The sequence below is a fragment of the Gouania willdenowi genome, chromosome 10 (genome assembly GCF_900634775.1).
Source record: "Gouania willdenowi chromosome 10, fGouWil2.1, whole genome shotgun sequence".
NCBI lineage: Eukaryota > Metazoa > Chordata > Actinopteri > Blenniiformes > Gobiesocidae > Gouania > Gouania willdenowi.
In genome coordinates this window covers 27448206-27465094 of record NC_041053.1, presented here as the reverse complement: position 1 = coordinate 27465094, position 16889 = coordinate 27448206, and the positions used below count along the sequence as shown (strand labels likewise).

The 16889-nt window shown below is 35.2% G+C and overlaps 1 protein-coding gene across 3 annotated transcripts in view; it reads right to left on the bottom strand.

The window, feature by feature from the left end:
- pigg (phosphatidylinositol glycan anchor biosynthesis class G (EMM blood group)) overlaps positions 1 to 16889 on the bottom strand; it is a 55418-nt gene that overhangs the window by 6647 nt on the left and 31882 nt on the right. For 2 of the 3 annotated variants that reach the window (XM_028460140.1, XM_028460141.1), the window contains exons 9-12: positions 15690 to 16093; positions 11876 to 12067; positions 3312 to 3621; positions 976 to 1139 (exon numbers count right to left, since the gene is read on the bottom strand). In XM_028460140.1, coding sequence (XP_028315941.1) covers positions 976 to 1139; positions 3312 to 3621; positions 11876 to 12067; positions 15690 to 16093 — 1070 coding nt within the window. The remainder of the gene's footprint in view (positions 1 to 975; positions 1140 to 3311; positions 3622 to 11875; positions 12068 to 15689; positions 16094 to 16889) is intronic. The other variant, XM_028460142.1, reaches the window with a different exon arrangement.

The window sequence follows — 16889 nt, the reverse complement described above, 5'->3', positions numbered from 1 at the left end:
GAAGAACAGTCATCTGGAGACAGGGCCATCTACAAGAGGGAATAAAGGAGGAGAGATTTTTGGGGCCCATCCATAAAATCAGCAAAATTATGGTCCATTGTTCTATGAATCTGTGAAAACCACATTTATTTATTCATCTGAATAATATCCACTGTTATCCAGGAAGTTTAATATTATTTTCGCCATAGTATATAGACATCATAAAGATGTAAATCCTTGTTTTAATCAGAAATAAAATGGGTTATAAGAGACCAAAAATTGTAAAAATGTGGTGAAATGGGCTTTTAAAAACACAGAAATTGGCTAAAAGTGACAAAAACAGACAGAAAAAATAGTAAAAAGGGTTCAAAGTGTCAATATTGGCTTTAAGGTAGGAACAATTAGTTTAAACTGAAATAATGAGCATGACAGACCATGAATGGGGTTAAATTGTTAAAAATAAACATGAAATATGGTGACAAGAGGTTAAAAGTGACAATAATGGATCAATATATGCAACATTAGGTGGGATAAGTGGTGGAAAGGGCTTATACGTGTTGAAAATGTCTTGAAAGTGAAAAAATGTGCAAAAAAGGCATTGACATTTGATGGAGAAGTGGCAGAAATGGGAGTAATGTAGCAATAATGCAATAAAAGGAGCAAACATGGCAAGAAAAAGTGATGAAAAAAGTTTGATGTAGTTGCAGAAAAAGGTCAAAATAAGCATAAATGAGTGAAAAAAAATACTCTTAGTTTCTTGAAGGCATCTGGCGACCCCCTCTCAGGTTGAGAACTCCTATTCTATGTAATTATTTTTTGGACTTGATCTCAGCTCCTCAGCAGTAAAGACATGTGGTTTAAGAGAAGGACGAACAAAGCCACCACAGTCAAACAGGAGGTCCACTGACACACAATGTGGTCTTTAACCTAAACTTTTCTCATTCTACATCTATACAAAGCCCCACTGTAATGCACCACCTGTGTATTTGAACCCACCTGTCTCTCTCTGAGCTCAGGTAGCAGATGAGGTGACAAGCCCAAAGCAGCGGGCCTGCGTAGGTGCTGAGTGCGGTTAAAAAGATGGCCGGCGCCTCAACGTAGCTTTCCAGTCCAACGAAGCCCACTGAGATGTCGATGGTGGCGATGTTGTTGGAGTTTCCCTGAAGGAGCACATTCAGCACAGATTTAAGACAACCATAGTGTTATATATGAATGCAGCCCCACATCAGGAATAGTTGGTTTTCTCCTCTGCACACACAACACACCCTTCAGGGAAAAAGCATAACAGCTGGCTCCTGTTTTAACGATAAATAAAAATAAGGTGCATCTAGATATCTTCTGTTTGCTGAAAGATTTGCTTAGATCTTTGAAGGCAATTAATTAGCAAATAAATAAACAAAACCAAGTAGTCTGAACAATTTTCTAATTTGATTTTCCCTTAGAGATGCCAGTGAACAGGTAAGTGGTGTTGTATGTATACAAGGAAACAAGTACAGTAGTAAAATACCTCACAAGTCTCTAACACATCAACTGAAAAACACCCCTGCATAGTTCGACACGTCCATCAAATAAATAAAATGCCTAACTGAAGGCAGCCGAAAAACAATTTTTGAGAGAATAAATGTTTTGTGCAACTTGATTTCACTTCATTGCCTCTGCAGCTATAGGTCACTTGGAAGTGTTCCCACAACCCTCTTCTGTTTTTTGTTTTCTCAGTAAGTTGCCAAGAACCAAGGACACTTCAAAGAGGACAACTTTCTGCCAAACCTTAATATAAAAATTGTAAACACACACACACTCACACACACCAAAACCAAATGTTAATTTTCCACAGCCCAGTAAATGTGCTTGCTGATTGGATTTTTATTCAAATAGAATGAATAATGGATTATTCAATTATTTTTTACACACTTTGCCACTTACAAGTTAAAGCTACCGACGCCATTCAACACATTTTGGGCGAGTATAAAACACATCAACAACTTTATTCTATAAGTCCATATAAATCACTGAAGGAGGAACAACTACAGCCAAGGATCACAAATGACATCCAAGATATTGTGAATTTGCACAAGAGGACAAAGCAAATGCAGAAGGAATTCAATCCAGCTCACATTGTTAGACATTAATTTAGGCTTTCACTAGCTCGCCCTGTCATTTGAACGAACACCGTCACACTCCTAACCTCACAGATGCTGACTCCTAAATTGTGAATCCCTAACAAGCAGTATGATCAGTTTCTCTTGTTCTGGAGGACACAGCATCCATATTTCAACTCACATACTATTTCAACTGAAAATTTCCTTCGTTTGTTTCTTTGCATGACTGTCTTTTACTTTGGGATTGAAGTGGCAGTGATGAAATGGGATCACAAATGGATTTGTAGTGGTTAAGGAGGTTGTTTGAATCTGTGCTCTGTGCTAACAATCCTGTTTTATCCTTGCCATGCCTTCTACGGAGCTTTTTTTGTAGCATATTTATTAGACTCAGGTGTGTTGGAGCAAGGTGACACCTACACCCAGAGGACTGCAGCCTCTGCAGAAACAAGTTTGGATACCTCAGCCTTTGTTTTTCTAAAGCTGTGAATCTGATTCTTTTTTTAACACGAAGTCTTATTTTTCTTTTTCAAACCAAACAATGTAATACATTAGAAAACAATGCTCTGATTGAATTTCTTATGCTTTTCTTTAAATGTTCATTTTAAATAACACTTAACTATAAGTAATAATATTTTAAATATTAATTATTGTACAAATCTCACAAACCTCAGAGTGCCCTCACGTCATACCCCCATTTGATTTGATTTGATTTAATTTAAATTTCGAAAATGAAAACAACAGCAGTGCATCTACCACAATGTGAAAACAACAATAATAATAATTAAAAAATAATAAATCAAACAAAGCAAAAAGAGAACAAATGGTTACAAAATCCTGCAAGTGAAGCCTGTACATGTTCGAGGAAGTATAAACTTATATGATCCTACCCCTTTTAATATCTAGTACTATACATATAACCTTCTTATAATATACACCTATTTACACTATAAATATTCATATATATATACACACATAATTCATTGATATATATATCTATATAATTATACAATTCATATAATCCACAATGTAACATTCAGCGGTCCAAACATACACTTATTTACAATTTTTTCCCTTTAAAACTTATGCTTCGAGAAGATAAACTTTATGTATTTATGTTTTAATTGCTTTAAATTCAGACATTTTTAAATTCATTAAATTTCTTCACTCAACTTTTTTTTTTTTTTTACATTAAATGAAACTACATGGATTTTAATGACGTCTCGCGTTGCCTACCTGATAGTAAAAGAAGGCCTGACCAAACCAGTAGTGCATGATGGTGGTTTGGGCTGCGTCGTAATGAAGCTTCTTCCAGATGAACTGAGCCATGAGAGTCTGGATGAGCAGGCTGCAGCAGAGGACCGGGAGGTTGTGAGAGCGGAATAACAGCGACACCAGCAACACCAAGCCGCTGTAAATCTCCCACAATCCCCTGCTTTTCAGCTTAGCGTCCGCCGTGATGACTTGGGATCGCAAAAGGTCCTTGGTGCCCGAGAAGAGGATTCCCAAAACAAAGACGTAAACAAAGCGAGCCTCCACGGTCCCCCTAAAGGAAGGAAAAGAGAGACGTGTTTTCTATGCAATCAGGCAGGATTGACTTACAGGAGGGCTGAACGATTAATTGCATTTGCGATATCACGATATCATAAAACACGATTTTCTAATCGCAAAGGCTGCAATTTCTCATTTGATTTTTTTTCTTGTCCTGTCTTATACTGTCCTGTTCAGTTCAGAGAGTGTTTAAGAAGTGCAGTCCACATTTTTACATGTTTCATGAAACGTGAAGTTAGTTAGAAATGTTGAAGAGGTAAAGCCACGGATTTGTTTGCTTTATTGTTGTAATCTGTGTTTTAAAATTCACATTTTATATTTATTGAAAGTTTAAATGAATCTGAAATTGTTTATTATGACACACATTGATTTAATGCTTGTGTTCATTGAAAAATACATGACAAGACGCCCTAGAAAAAACTATTGCATATTAAATCGCAATCACATTATTGAGGAAAAAAAATTGCAATTAGATTATTTTCCACAATTGTTCAGCGCTAATTTACAGCACACAAAATGTAGTTTTTTTTGTATAAAAGTATCACAAAATGCTACAAATAATGAAAGCAATACAGTTTATGTTCAACATTACCTTAACATTTAAAAGACCAAAACCCTACTATTGCTCTCAAATGACTAGACATTATTTATTAACAAGTGGACTTAAGCAGATATTAGAAAGCATAACCATATTAGACAACACTCAGGTTCAAAGTGTTTCATTAGCTCTTCTTCTTATTATAAGCTTCCTCTAAAAAATTGACCTTAAATTATTTATACAGCATAAAAATCCCAAATTGCAGGTTTAAAGAAAAAGTGCTTTTGATTATTAAGCAACTAAACTTTTTCAAACTTTCATTTGATTAAGTCAGCAGTTGCTTTTATCCACATGAGACCCACGGAACAATATTTTGACTTTTTAATTACGTTTCTATATCAAAAGTGGTACGCTCAAAAAAAAAAAAAGGAAAAAAAAAAAAGATGAGCGAGGAAAATATCCTTGACAAAATAAACAAAAAACATTAATGTAACCACAACAATGGGGAACAATGCATTAAGAGCTAATGGAGTTAAAACAGTGATTTATTTTTCGTTGAACTCCAGCCTGAGGAAAGCAAGCTTTAATTGCTTTCCTGGCAAATGTGTCTAATGTAGCTTCTTATATTCTCACCTCCAGCTCCTAATCGCTGTTATTCCTAAACTCAAACAGCAGAAAAGTCCAAAGTTAACTTTAAACCGTCACCTCCTAGGAATCAAACCCAGTACCTGGTCCCAGGGACAGCGTTCAGGAAATCTTTTCAAGATTGCAGACGGATCAAGATCATAATTTTTCAACTTTTTAATTACCCTTTAGGGAAGTTAAACTTGTTGGAGCAGGAACCAACTAAAATAAAAATAATCAGCATACAACAATCCCAAGAGCTAAAATGTCTTTAAGTTATCTGAGGTTGCATTGTGAAAAGTCATGTATTATATAATCTTTACTCCTTGGAGTAACTGTAATTAAATTTAAACATATTTTTACTTGTTTCCTTTAGTAAATCTGTGGTTCTGTGCTCTGTTTTAATCAGTGGGAGACTTCACCACACAGGCAGGAGAATGAAACCATTCTGATAGTAAATGTAGGAAGAAGCTACATTAGCGTCAAAATCAAATCAACTTTTGCTCAAAGATATCATACCTTGTTGACACCAAGTTTTGAAGCAATGACAGCAACTTAGCATTTAAGTATCAGGATTTAACTAAAATGGAAGCGACTGCACCAGAACATTTGAACAAGAGATGTTTTGCTCACCACTAAATCCCCAAATGCTATTCAGAACCTCTCAGAATTAAATAGAAATTGCATCGGAAAGCAGGTTCAAGGTGTGACAGCACAAAGGTACATTTACACTTTCAGAAAATAAGCAGAGGAGCCCGACTTGTATCCAGTCAAGAGCACATCACAACAATGGAGGAGCAGTTCTCCTGCACCAGTATTCAGTAAGAGCTGCAAATATACAACAGGATAATAGCTGATGCTGAAGGCCTTCAGTGTATTGGGCATGTTTTATTAATCCCTGTATCAGACATAGAGACAGGAGCAGGTAAGATGCCCATACAGCATTACTTTGTATTGTTTAAAACTCACCCAACAATAGGGCAGAACAAGTTATTCATGATGTTTTAAGGATAGAAACAGCAAGAGAATGGCAATGTTTTTTTCTTAATAAGCATATCATATTATATGTATCATATTTGTACATTTGTATTATTTTTGTAAATATCTATCATATTTGTATATAATTTGTATTATAATCTTACTTTATTTTTTACGACTGTAATGTGTTTGTATCTGATCCTTATTTTTAACAGTCTTTTACTTAATTATACACTTATTTAACATTTATTCTTTCTTTCATCTTTGTTAACCGTTTTATTAGTGATTTTTTTTCTTAAGTGGCTGGAACGAAAACAATTTCCCCCTGGGATTAATAAAGGAATTCTGATTCTGATTCTGAAGCAGAATATGAAAAGATGTGGCTGAGGAATGAGCCAACAATGGAAAGTATAACAATCAGGACATAGATGATTTTCTAAGAACATGAGATACACCAGAGAGTAAATCCACATCAGACTAAAACAATAAATGTTTCATCCTCCTCACAAATGATGTGACTGTGACAGCTGAAAGGCTTTTTGTTTGTTTTGACAGTTTCTATGCAGAATGCTTGAGCTGTTTTTCCTCAAAAGAGACTTTTTGCTCCTTTCCAAAACGTAGTTGCATTTTGAAGAAAACATTTAGATCTTGAGCCTCCAAATCTGCCTCATTCCATAACGTTTTGGTCACACTTTGACGTTTTATACATAAGGCTGACATTACGCTCTCATTATCTGTCATTAGCATGAATAAGGTGTCATGAAGGCTGTCATTAAGTGTTGTTTGCTAAATTAACACCTTTAGAGATATGTTGGCATTTTTTGGGTTAGGTGGAGGGATCTAGTGGGGTTAGGTAAGGTTAAGATTAGGGGTTAGGGTAACAAACGACACTTAATGACAGCCTTCATGACTCCTTATTCATGCTAATGACAGGTGTCTTGCCATAATGTCAGCCTTAATGTATAAAACTTCAAGTGAAATGTTACCAACATTTTTAGCTTTCAAAAGTAGAGTTACACAATCTGCATTTTCATAATAAAGAAAGTCTGCAAAGTCTTCTAAAGCAGCAATTCTCAACTGGTGGGTCGGGACCCAAAAGTGGGTCGCAGACCTGCACTGGGTGGGTCTTGCACAGCTGGTCAAAAATGAACAAATACTTAATGTCTCTCATGTTGGACTTTATTTTAAAAGAACCTTTTCTTTTGACAGACATGCTGTAAAATGCATGTTGCAAGGAAAAATCTAGAGATTTATGTTTAAAAAAATATTGTATATGTGTATGTTTTCAACTGCTATTTTTGAAAAACTAAATTTAATTGGTTGAATTCTAAAAAAAAAAAAAAAAGAAAAAAAAGTGGGACGTGATTTAGTGACCGTGTCAAAATGTGGGTCCCAGGATGAGACCAGATGAGAACCCCTGTTCGAAAGGGTATCAAAAGCTTTCATCCAAAAAGATGGTCATTATAAGTATATATCAGGGGATTGGTGCATAAATGACTGAATGAACCAGTATAATTTAAACATCAAAGTTCTTTTATATATAAAAAAAAACCCATTGTTTTTGTATTCTATGTATTTGTTTTTCAGAACCAGGACTAAATTCTGCTCTTATTTCTTTATTAAAAAAAATCAACAGTGGCGACAGAGTGTTTGTGGCAGTCGTGTCTCCTGTGCTGGGCAGTAATTGGATTTAGTGCTGCTATAAACTGATTTGCCAAACAACATTTAAACTCAGAAGGCGACACAGTGAGTGAGGTAATGTGTCTGACGCTGTTATTCTAAACCACTGCTGAAACAACGTCTTCGGTAATTGTTTCTACAATGTCAATAAAATGGTGCAAGAAGCATTTTGCTCCCTACTAAAGTCATCCCCTAATGCAAAAAGGGCCAAAGCCACTGAGAGGGAATGGTTTTTAATTAGCATTGAAGATATTAAGCTGTGGTTTTTCAAAGGAGACAGGAGTCAGCTTTAAATGCTGCATTCAACCTAGGTCACTGCTTCCTTCGTCTAATATCTGCTTACTCATCCTTTCTGAAGTGCAGCTCAGTGGGACTTCCTGCAAAATACCGTCATCATCTACTATTGTCTGCTATTTAAATCCTAAATTCTTTTTTTGGGTTGCTGTAGTAGGAATGACGAAGAATAGTTTCAGACAAAGGAAACATTTGCATTAGCCTAATGTTAACAATATCCTAGCAATAGCATTAGCTTAGCGTTAACATTAGCCCGGCAATACCGTTAGCAGTGAAATGGTTGAAAAAGTTGAAATTGGTTGAAAAAGTTGAAAAAGTTGAGAGTTGAAAAAAGGTGAAATCGGTTGAAAAAGTTGAGGCAGAGTTACTTAAGTTTTTGTTTTTAAGTTGTTTTTTATTTATTTATTTATTTATTTGTTTTACTAGCATATATATTGTGAAAGCCTATTTTTATTTTTTACTTTGATATTTATTATTATGGGTGTGAAAAAAAATCGATTTCTCGATATATCGCAATTTTTTGGGTGCCAATTTTAAATTGATTTTTAAATTAAAAAATCAATTTAAAATTGGCACCCAAAAAATTGCGATTTTTATTTTAATCAATATTTTTGTGGTTACAATGGTTACTTGATGTACTTGATTTTATGATGGCAGTGTGTAATACCTGCAATATTTATGTATGGACAGGCATTTTATTTTCATATAATCTGTTCAGATCAGTGTTTAAACTGAGGAGAAAGTATTTTTTCTTATTTTTGTGCATTGTCAGTAACTCAGGGTGTTTTATCCTTAATGTTCTCACTTACAGTTGTTACAATGCCGTCATTATGTTGTCATGGTTACTTTGAGACTTCTACACAGTAGTTTCAGTGAAAATAAACTTGTTGCACTTTATTTTATGACAGTGTGTAACACTGCACTTTCTTTTTTTTGTGAAAATGTGCAAAAACACTAATAATAAATAATAAATAGGATGTTTTTAAGCAAATAGTTTTGACTCAATTTGTCCTCTGAATGATCAATATCTTCTGATGAACATATACAGCAACTTGATTTTTTATCTCTACGTTTAATTTTGATTAAATGGCTAGAATATTGCGATATATCATATCGTGACCCACGTATCGCGATACGTATCGTATTGCAACATCCTTGCCAATACTCACCCACCCTAATTATTATTACTCACCTTTATTACAAACGTTGCTGATTGAGGATTTATATAGCACCTTCTTTTGGTCACTCAAAGCGCTTTCATTGGCAATATTCTTTTACTCCACACTTAATGGTGGTAAGCTACAAGTGTAGCCACAGGTACATTTTAAAAGTAGTAAAGTAATTCATTACATTTCTACACCCAACCGTTCCTGAGTAAATGATTATTTTTTATTTCCATTTCATGGTCTCTTCATACATTTCTGACCTCAGGTCAGCAGTTTATGAAGGCACATCGAACATAATCTATATGTTCTTAGTCGTGGCATTTCTAATCAACTCTCAGCCACTTTCTTGGGGTCAGGTTGGGGTTTCTACCTATTATGTTTTGTTAAGTTGAGGTTTCGTTTATTCAGACAAGATTTTTCAGGAAATATTTTATCTTCCGACATGTTTCGAATGTCAACCGGCAGTCATAGTTAAAAAAGAAGTCAAAATGAATCTAGCTGGAATGATTACATGGAAGTCTAGTGAAACTTCAAAGGAACCATCAAAGGCGATCAGCAGGACTCCTCTGACGAAGACAAAACATTTTCTGAATGAACAAAACCTCAACTTAACACACTGTTCAAAAAGAAGATAAAATGAATCTCGCTGGAACTATTACCTATTAAGTTGTAACGCACATGGCACATTTGACATGGCAATGTTTTAGAGTTCATAAATGTATCTATACTCGGAGCCTGATAGTTTTTTACATTTTGAATTGAATCCATTGGTGTAATTTTGATTTTAAAAAAAAATTGTACATTTTGACAAACCTTTTATTTTATACAGATGCCCTTGTGGAAAATAAATGAAATTCTAATTGTGCAAGATTTCCTCATTTCCTTTTTAAATTTATACATGAGATGTTTACTGTATGCAAGGGAACCATGGCAAGATTTATTACCTAAAATAAGTTATGGGTGCAAGTAACTAGTAACTTTTACTTTGAGTACTATTTAATTGAGCTACTTTTTACTTGTACTCGAGTACAATTTCAATTAAGTAACAGTACTTCTACTTGAGTAGGATATATCAGTACTTTTTACACCTCTGGAACAGAGTACAGATAAATCTTTTTTTTTTCCAGATGATTATTAAACTTTGAGTTGACTTGCTCCAAAAAAATAAGGCATGTTTTATGTGCTGTCTTTGTCAGCGGGAGAGAATAAATCAATTCAAATGTGACCACTGATGGCACTAACGGTGAGCTGCCTTTGAAGAAGAGTGCTGAGGCGGTTCAACTCTCGGGTAATAAACCTGCATCCTGTTTTCTTTTGTGTGTGTGTGCGCGCGTGTATGTACGTGTGTGGCAGAAGTTCAGCAGGTGTGTGATTGGGCAAGTTGGAATACATTTCCATTTTTAAGTAGACTCGGCATACATGATTTTGTTTTATATTGCACAACAACACCTACAAAAAGCAGAACATAAAAAAAAAATGAGTCATGCTTTAAGCAAAGGTGGCAAATCAGAAAAGCAGAAACAGGAAAGTTTCCACTGATTTAGTCAGCAATGCATGTATCACATGGAAATAATTTATGCTAACTAAAAGGATTAAAGACACGTCATCTTCTATCTGCTCAGGTTGACTAAAATTACAAGCACAATTGTAATATTGCATGATTTTTCCCCAACCAGGCATTCAGAATAAAATATTTAACGTTTATTGCATGTGCTATCCCCCATCTCAACTCTAAGGTTTAAGCCACAGTCGACAACAATGTGAGAAGCATTAAAAAAACTGAAGGATGTTGTCAAGCTTTGACCTTGTCAGTCATTCAATTCTTTAAAAGAAACCAGGGTGCCACCTTATCAGGTGTCTTTGTGCCTGCGGGGGCAGGAGGTACAGCTTTTAATAAGGCAAACGGGTAGAGGAGGCAGCCACAGAGCAGAGGAAAGGTTGAGGAAGGCAAAGACTGCATCACAGGGTCAGAAAAACGCCAGAGAAAGACCATGTGCTGACCTGGGCTCAGTCATTTTCTGGAAGGTAACTTTTGACTGTGATGAACAGAATGAAATATGACACTTTGCTGCTTCAAGGCCCCCCAATTCTTTAGCATTAGCTATTTTTAGCAACAACTATTTACGCGAGGCTTCTATAAAAGATTGTAACCCATAACACTAATAACCATGTTACAATGCCACTTTATTATTCTGCCGAGTTAGTGGAAGATAAATAATCCTGAAAGCACAGGACACTGAAGGGCTGGAAGTGGATGACCCTTTTCATTACGTGCAACAAGGACGTGATCATGCACCAACTACGCTTGATTAAGACTTGAGTATAAAAAGAAAGGTTGTGCAAAAAGGGATTCAAATTCAATAAATCAAAACTTCAAATTGACTGGCTGGCAAACAGTTGAAACCCTAACGCCAAAGTCATTTTACCCTCACAAACCTTTAGACATTAGACACATAATTTCCCATTATTTTATACAAAATGCAAGCAGCTGATTAACTGCTGCTCAAGACAGTGGAGTTATCACACTGCACCGTCATTTACATATTATTACAGCTCTGAATTGCCAGAACTTTAAGGATTTGTATTTTTGATAGGTGAGAAATAAAATAATCAAACTAATTTTAAAAGACAAATAAAAATACACTCATGTCTATAGCACTGAAACTTTGCCGGGTGCCAATTGAAATCAGTATTCACATTGCTGGATGTTTCTACATTATTAAACTAAATTCAAGACATGTTTAGACCTCTTCTGAAGTTCTGAGTACACCGCTTGAAGATAATTTACTGCAGCGGATGTAAAAGCAAAACAATAATGCACAGTCATTTTATCTCTACCGTTAGTAAATTGGCAGCTCTGTCTCTGATGAAACGTTGCCTGAACGCCCAACCACGTCAAAGCAAGATTTATTTTGTTCTATTGTAGCTTTAGTCAGAGAGATTCTGGCCCTGACGTCCATAGAACTTACTTGGATGCAGTCCGACTGGAGTGTTGCCAGGGAAACAAGACATTGCCCACAGCAGCCCGATAGCTGTAGACACCAATAAGTCCGAGTGCGAGGGCGACTTTGGAGACCCACGAGCATCTCCTCTGAACAAGGAGGTAGATGAGAACCAGACAGAAGGCAGACAGAAAGGAAAGCACAGTCTTGTGTTCGGAGCTGGAAAGAGAAACAGTGAAATGGTAAACAAATGAATTGAATGAAAACTACTACTTTTTTTTTTTACATTTAGATGTAGAAGTCCCCTAAAGCAGTGGATCTCCAACTTTTTTGGCTGAAGTACCCCCTTTCTCTTACTTTTGAATAGAGGTTGACCGATATATCGGGCCGATATATGGACTTTTTTCAAGATCGGCCGATTTTTAAAATTTTTTTATTTAGCACTTAAGAGTAGGCATTAAAGGAAAAAAGAAAGAACATTAAACACATCCATTGGGATGTATGAATATACAAAAAAATTAATTAATTACTGGATACTTTAGGTTAAGAAAGAAGCTTGAAATAGTTTAATCCGACTACTTGCACATTGTATATTGTTGTTGAGCTTTACTGCTACTTAGCCGTCCTGTACTGTTTGTTTTACTTGGTTGTGTACGGGTATATTTAAAGTTCAATAAATTTCAAGAGTTCTATTGGTGTATTTCATTTATTTTCTAATATATACATTTATATCATATGAGTGTTTCATTTGTCTTTCATAATCAATGTGCTTTATCGGTTTCAAATGTCGGCTTCCAAAATCGGCCATCGGCTGAAATTTTTATTTATTTTTTTTTAAATCGGTATCTGCATCAGCCTTGGAAAATCCCATATTGGTCGACCTCTACTTTTGAATCCAAGTACCCCCTTTGTCCGACTACTATATTTTACCCAGATATCAGTGAACACTATATATAGAGCATAATAATGGAATGAATGAGTGATAACACACATACATATTAGTCTAACTACTCTTTATAATTATGTTTATACTTCTTTTTTAATTTATTTTTCTTTTTTTCTAGTTGATTGTTATTATTAGTCTAACTACTCTTTATATTTATGTTATACTTCTTTTTATTTATTTTTCTTTATTCTAGTTGATTGTTATTATTTAATGCTTACACTATCAGAGAGAGCACAGTTCACCAAGACAAATTCCTCGTGTGTATTCAATACATTACTTGGTCAATAAAGTTGATTCTGATTCTGATTCTGATTTTAAAGAATCTCATTTTGTAAATAAGTGAAATGAAACAGTGTTTAAAATTAGTTTTATTCCTAAAGTTTCTTTCATTTACAGTTACAGTATCTCCCTCCTGATGAAGGACCAAGACTGATCCTTGTATGTTCAGTTCGTATTCTAATCAAAACAATTCCTGTCATCATTTTGTTTGTTTTTGTTATGTTTTTGGTGTCATTTTGTGTGTTTTTGTTGTCATTTTTGTGTGTTTTTGTTGTCATTTTTGTGTGTTGTTGGTGTTATTTAAATTATTCTCTCTCAGTGTGTTTTTTTGGTGTCGTTTGGTTGTTTCTTATGTAGTTTTGTATGTTTCTCTGTTATTTTTGTAGTGATATTGTGTTTTTCCTCTCATTTAGTGTGTCTTTGTTGTTGTTGTTTTGTGTGTTGCTGGTAATAGTAAATATTTTTCTCTTTTCGTGTGTGTGTTTTTGGTGTCATTTTGTGTATTTTGACGTTGTTTGTGTCTGTTCGTTTTATTATTCAGTATATTTTTTTCTTATTTTGCGCGTTTATGTTGTCGTTTTGTGAGTTGCTGGTAATATTTAGTATGATAATCCTTTTAACTAAAGATAAACATGATAAAAAAAAACTTTTTTTCCCCATAGGGCTACACGCACCCCTATTTGAGAAACACTGCCCTAATGCAAACATATGTCAATATTTACACCTAGGAGCTAAAAATATTTAGTTTCCAAAACACTCAGAACCAATTGTTTTCCATTTACTTCCACTTCCATTACTTAAAACAACAGGTGGGTTGAAACATGGTCAGCAGGACAGATGAGCATCACAATAAAAAAAAAGGCTTAAAGTCTAAATAGTTTCAGGGATGCAGTCTGAAATACCAGACAGGTGGTATTAAGACCTCAAATGGCATATTAGAGCTGAAGAGAAGCCATGCTTTTAGCAATTAGCAAGTTAGGAAATGCAGCTAAACAGGGTACATTAAGAAATGATGAGGTATGACTTCCTCCTGATGTCATTGTCATAGCAACCAGCAATGCATCTAGAAAGGGCAACACTTGGGAGGTTAAAAGGTCATGTTGCACATCTGTATGAAGTGTGTTTAAGAACACAGTGTAATCCCCTCACCCGAGCTAGTATTGGATTACAAATGACCAAATGGATATTTTGACTTGAAATCCCTGCTTTCTAACAGAAGCTGATTAATCCCCACTTGTCTCTAAAAACATACAATAAATATTAGAACACATATTCTATGAAACTTTTAGTCTCTCACCTACAAAATTATTTTAAATTCCTCAAAATCCAAAAAGGAAAAACCAGTTGTTGCTATAAAAAGTCAAAATGAACTGAAACGTTCCTCGTTTCTGTTATTTCTAATAAACTTCTCTGTCACATCATCAATGTGTCTCACATCATCAAACCCACAGCCTGATGATTGACACTCGTGTCATTTAATAAAGACTAAAAAATACTGTTATTGCGATGCATTCTGGTCTACTGTGCACGAGTCCTTTTTAAAATGTGTGTGACCCTGCCAATAGATTGTGTTTGGACAAAGAAGGAAACACCAAGAAATAAGAACCACAACATTGGGACAGAGTGGATGATACTGGTGCGTGCTATTCAGTGGGATATGTTAAGCAGCAATTAAAGATGATGTATTAGACATTATTTTGTGAAACTGTGACAAATCCACAATGGCAGTTCGTCGAGTGATAGAAAAAAGAAAAACAGGGATCACAACCTGTCGTTCCATAAGCTAATGCTCAAATTCCAAAGGAACTATAAACCAATTCTGATCCAAGTCTTTCATGGCAAAGTTATATTTTCAGCAAAAAAATTTAGGAGCATTGAGACATGTGAGAAGCAATGAGGTAAAGGGTTTCAAACTCAGATATTTGTCCTAAATCACTGTTTAAATCTTGGAAAAAATGATATCGATAGATATTTAAAATCAATGCTCCACCTAATATTTGTGTCATTTGTGAAAGTCATTTACAATTGCATTCTCAATTTTTAAACTTCAATTACATTTAATCACAATTACTGAGCCTTTATTAAATAGCCCCATAAAACGTAACCTTCGTCTTGTGTTAGCTTTCTGTTAGCATCTCTTATGATAACAGGTCGGTTTTGACCCATGTATTAAATCAGCTGTAAAATACACAACAAATATCATCTATCACCTAATTTGTTTTTCCTCTCTTGATTACCTTGTTAGGCTTCCTATACCCCTCCATTTCAATTCATATGAAACATATTTCAATAATTGTTAACGTGTTAGGTATGTGTAAGCCATAGAACTGTAACATGATTCCCCAGGTTTGTGTTAAAATTAAATTGTAAATGAGTTTTCATAGAATTTCCATCCTGATTATATTTACAAAGTAAATGATCTGAACTCAATTACAATTCAGTTATGATTACAAAAGCAACATTTTTTTCCAATTATGGTTACAATTATAATTATGCCATAATGAAATACCAATATTACGCAATTACAATTATAATTGGCCCCAACCCTGGAAAACCGTAGATGTTCGCTTACATGTTTGATTTAGGATTGTACAGTAATTCTAAAAGTCTCCTAACCTGTTGAGCCAATGTCCCACATCAGGAAGATGAGCCCACTGCACCCCAGTATGGTTGAGCGAGCGTAGCAGTCTGCAGCACAGCAGTGAGAAGGGCGGTGTGGCTAACGCTAACCATTTCTCAGTGTGCGCATCTGCTTTGTAGTGGACAGGGGAAGGGTGGTCTTTGGAGGTGAAGATGAGCTCTTCTTCATCTATGGAGGCACTTTTCTCTCTGAAGTACTTGCGGCAGACGTCCTGGAAGACGGCGAGGCAGAGCGTGTTGAGCAGGAAGTACCAGGTTTGATGTTCCTCCTCCACAAAACTGCTGGCTCCCAGGCTGAGAGTGTGGCCGATGGTGCCGACCAGCAACAAAATGTCCAGTTCAGATAGCTGCCAGCCACTGCCACTGCTCTTCAAAGGAGACTAGGAGAGAAGAAAGGGGTTTGAAGGCCAAGCTCCAGAGAAAGGAACTGGGATGGTTTTTTAACAGTTATCTACCCAGCTGTGTGACTCAAGACAAAATAATAAATACATTGGCAGATATATACGTATATGATTTTTTTACAAATAGAGAGTGGAAGGTTTGTGCATCACCTTAAAGTAACTAGGTGTCGGCTTTTTCTTGTAAAGCACATTGAAATATGATGCAAAAGCATTTCAGGTATCATAATTCTCAGTAGGTGAACAACATTATCCTTTAGTACTTGAAGGGTTCTTTGCAATATCTAGTTTGAAAACCTCTTCACCTCACATTCTTTAACATCCAATGTGAACATTTTTAAATCCAAGTTAAAGGCACTCTTTTTCTCTACTGCGTATGACTGAGGAAGATTTTTAATCATGTTTTTGTTTATTGGATGTTTTTACTGCTGATTTTAATGTTCTTATTGATTTTTTAGGCTGTTGAATGTTTTCTTTTGCACTTTTTGATCATGTAAAGCACATTGAATTTCCTTGCGTATGAAATGAACTATACAAATAAATTTGCCTTGCCTTTATTGGACCATCTATGCAAATCCCTGTATGTAACCATGATGAATTACTGTATGCAGAGGGATGTACAGATCATACTCACATTTGGAAGATTAAAGGAGCACAAATATAATTTTCATTGTTATAATATAAAAAAATTGTGAGTACCTTATGCATGCAAATATTTTACAAATGTATCACAATAATAATATAAGCTCAGGTTTTATTTCAAAAGATAAATTATTTA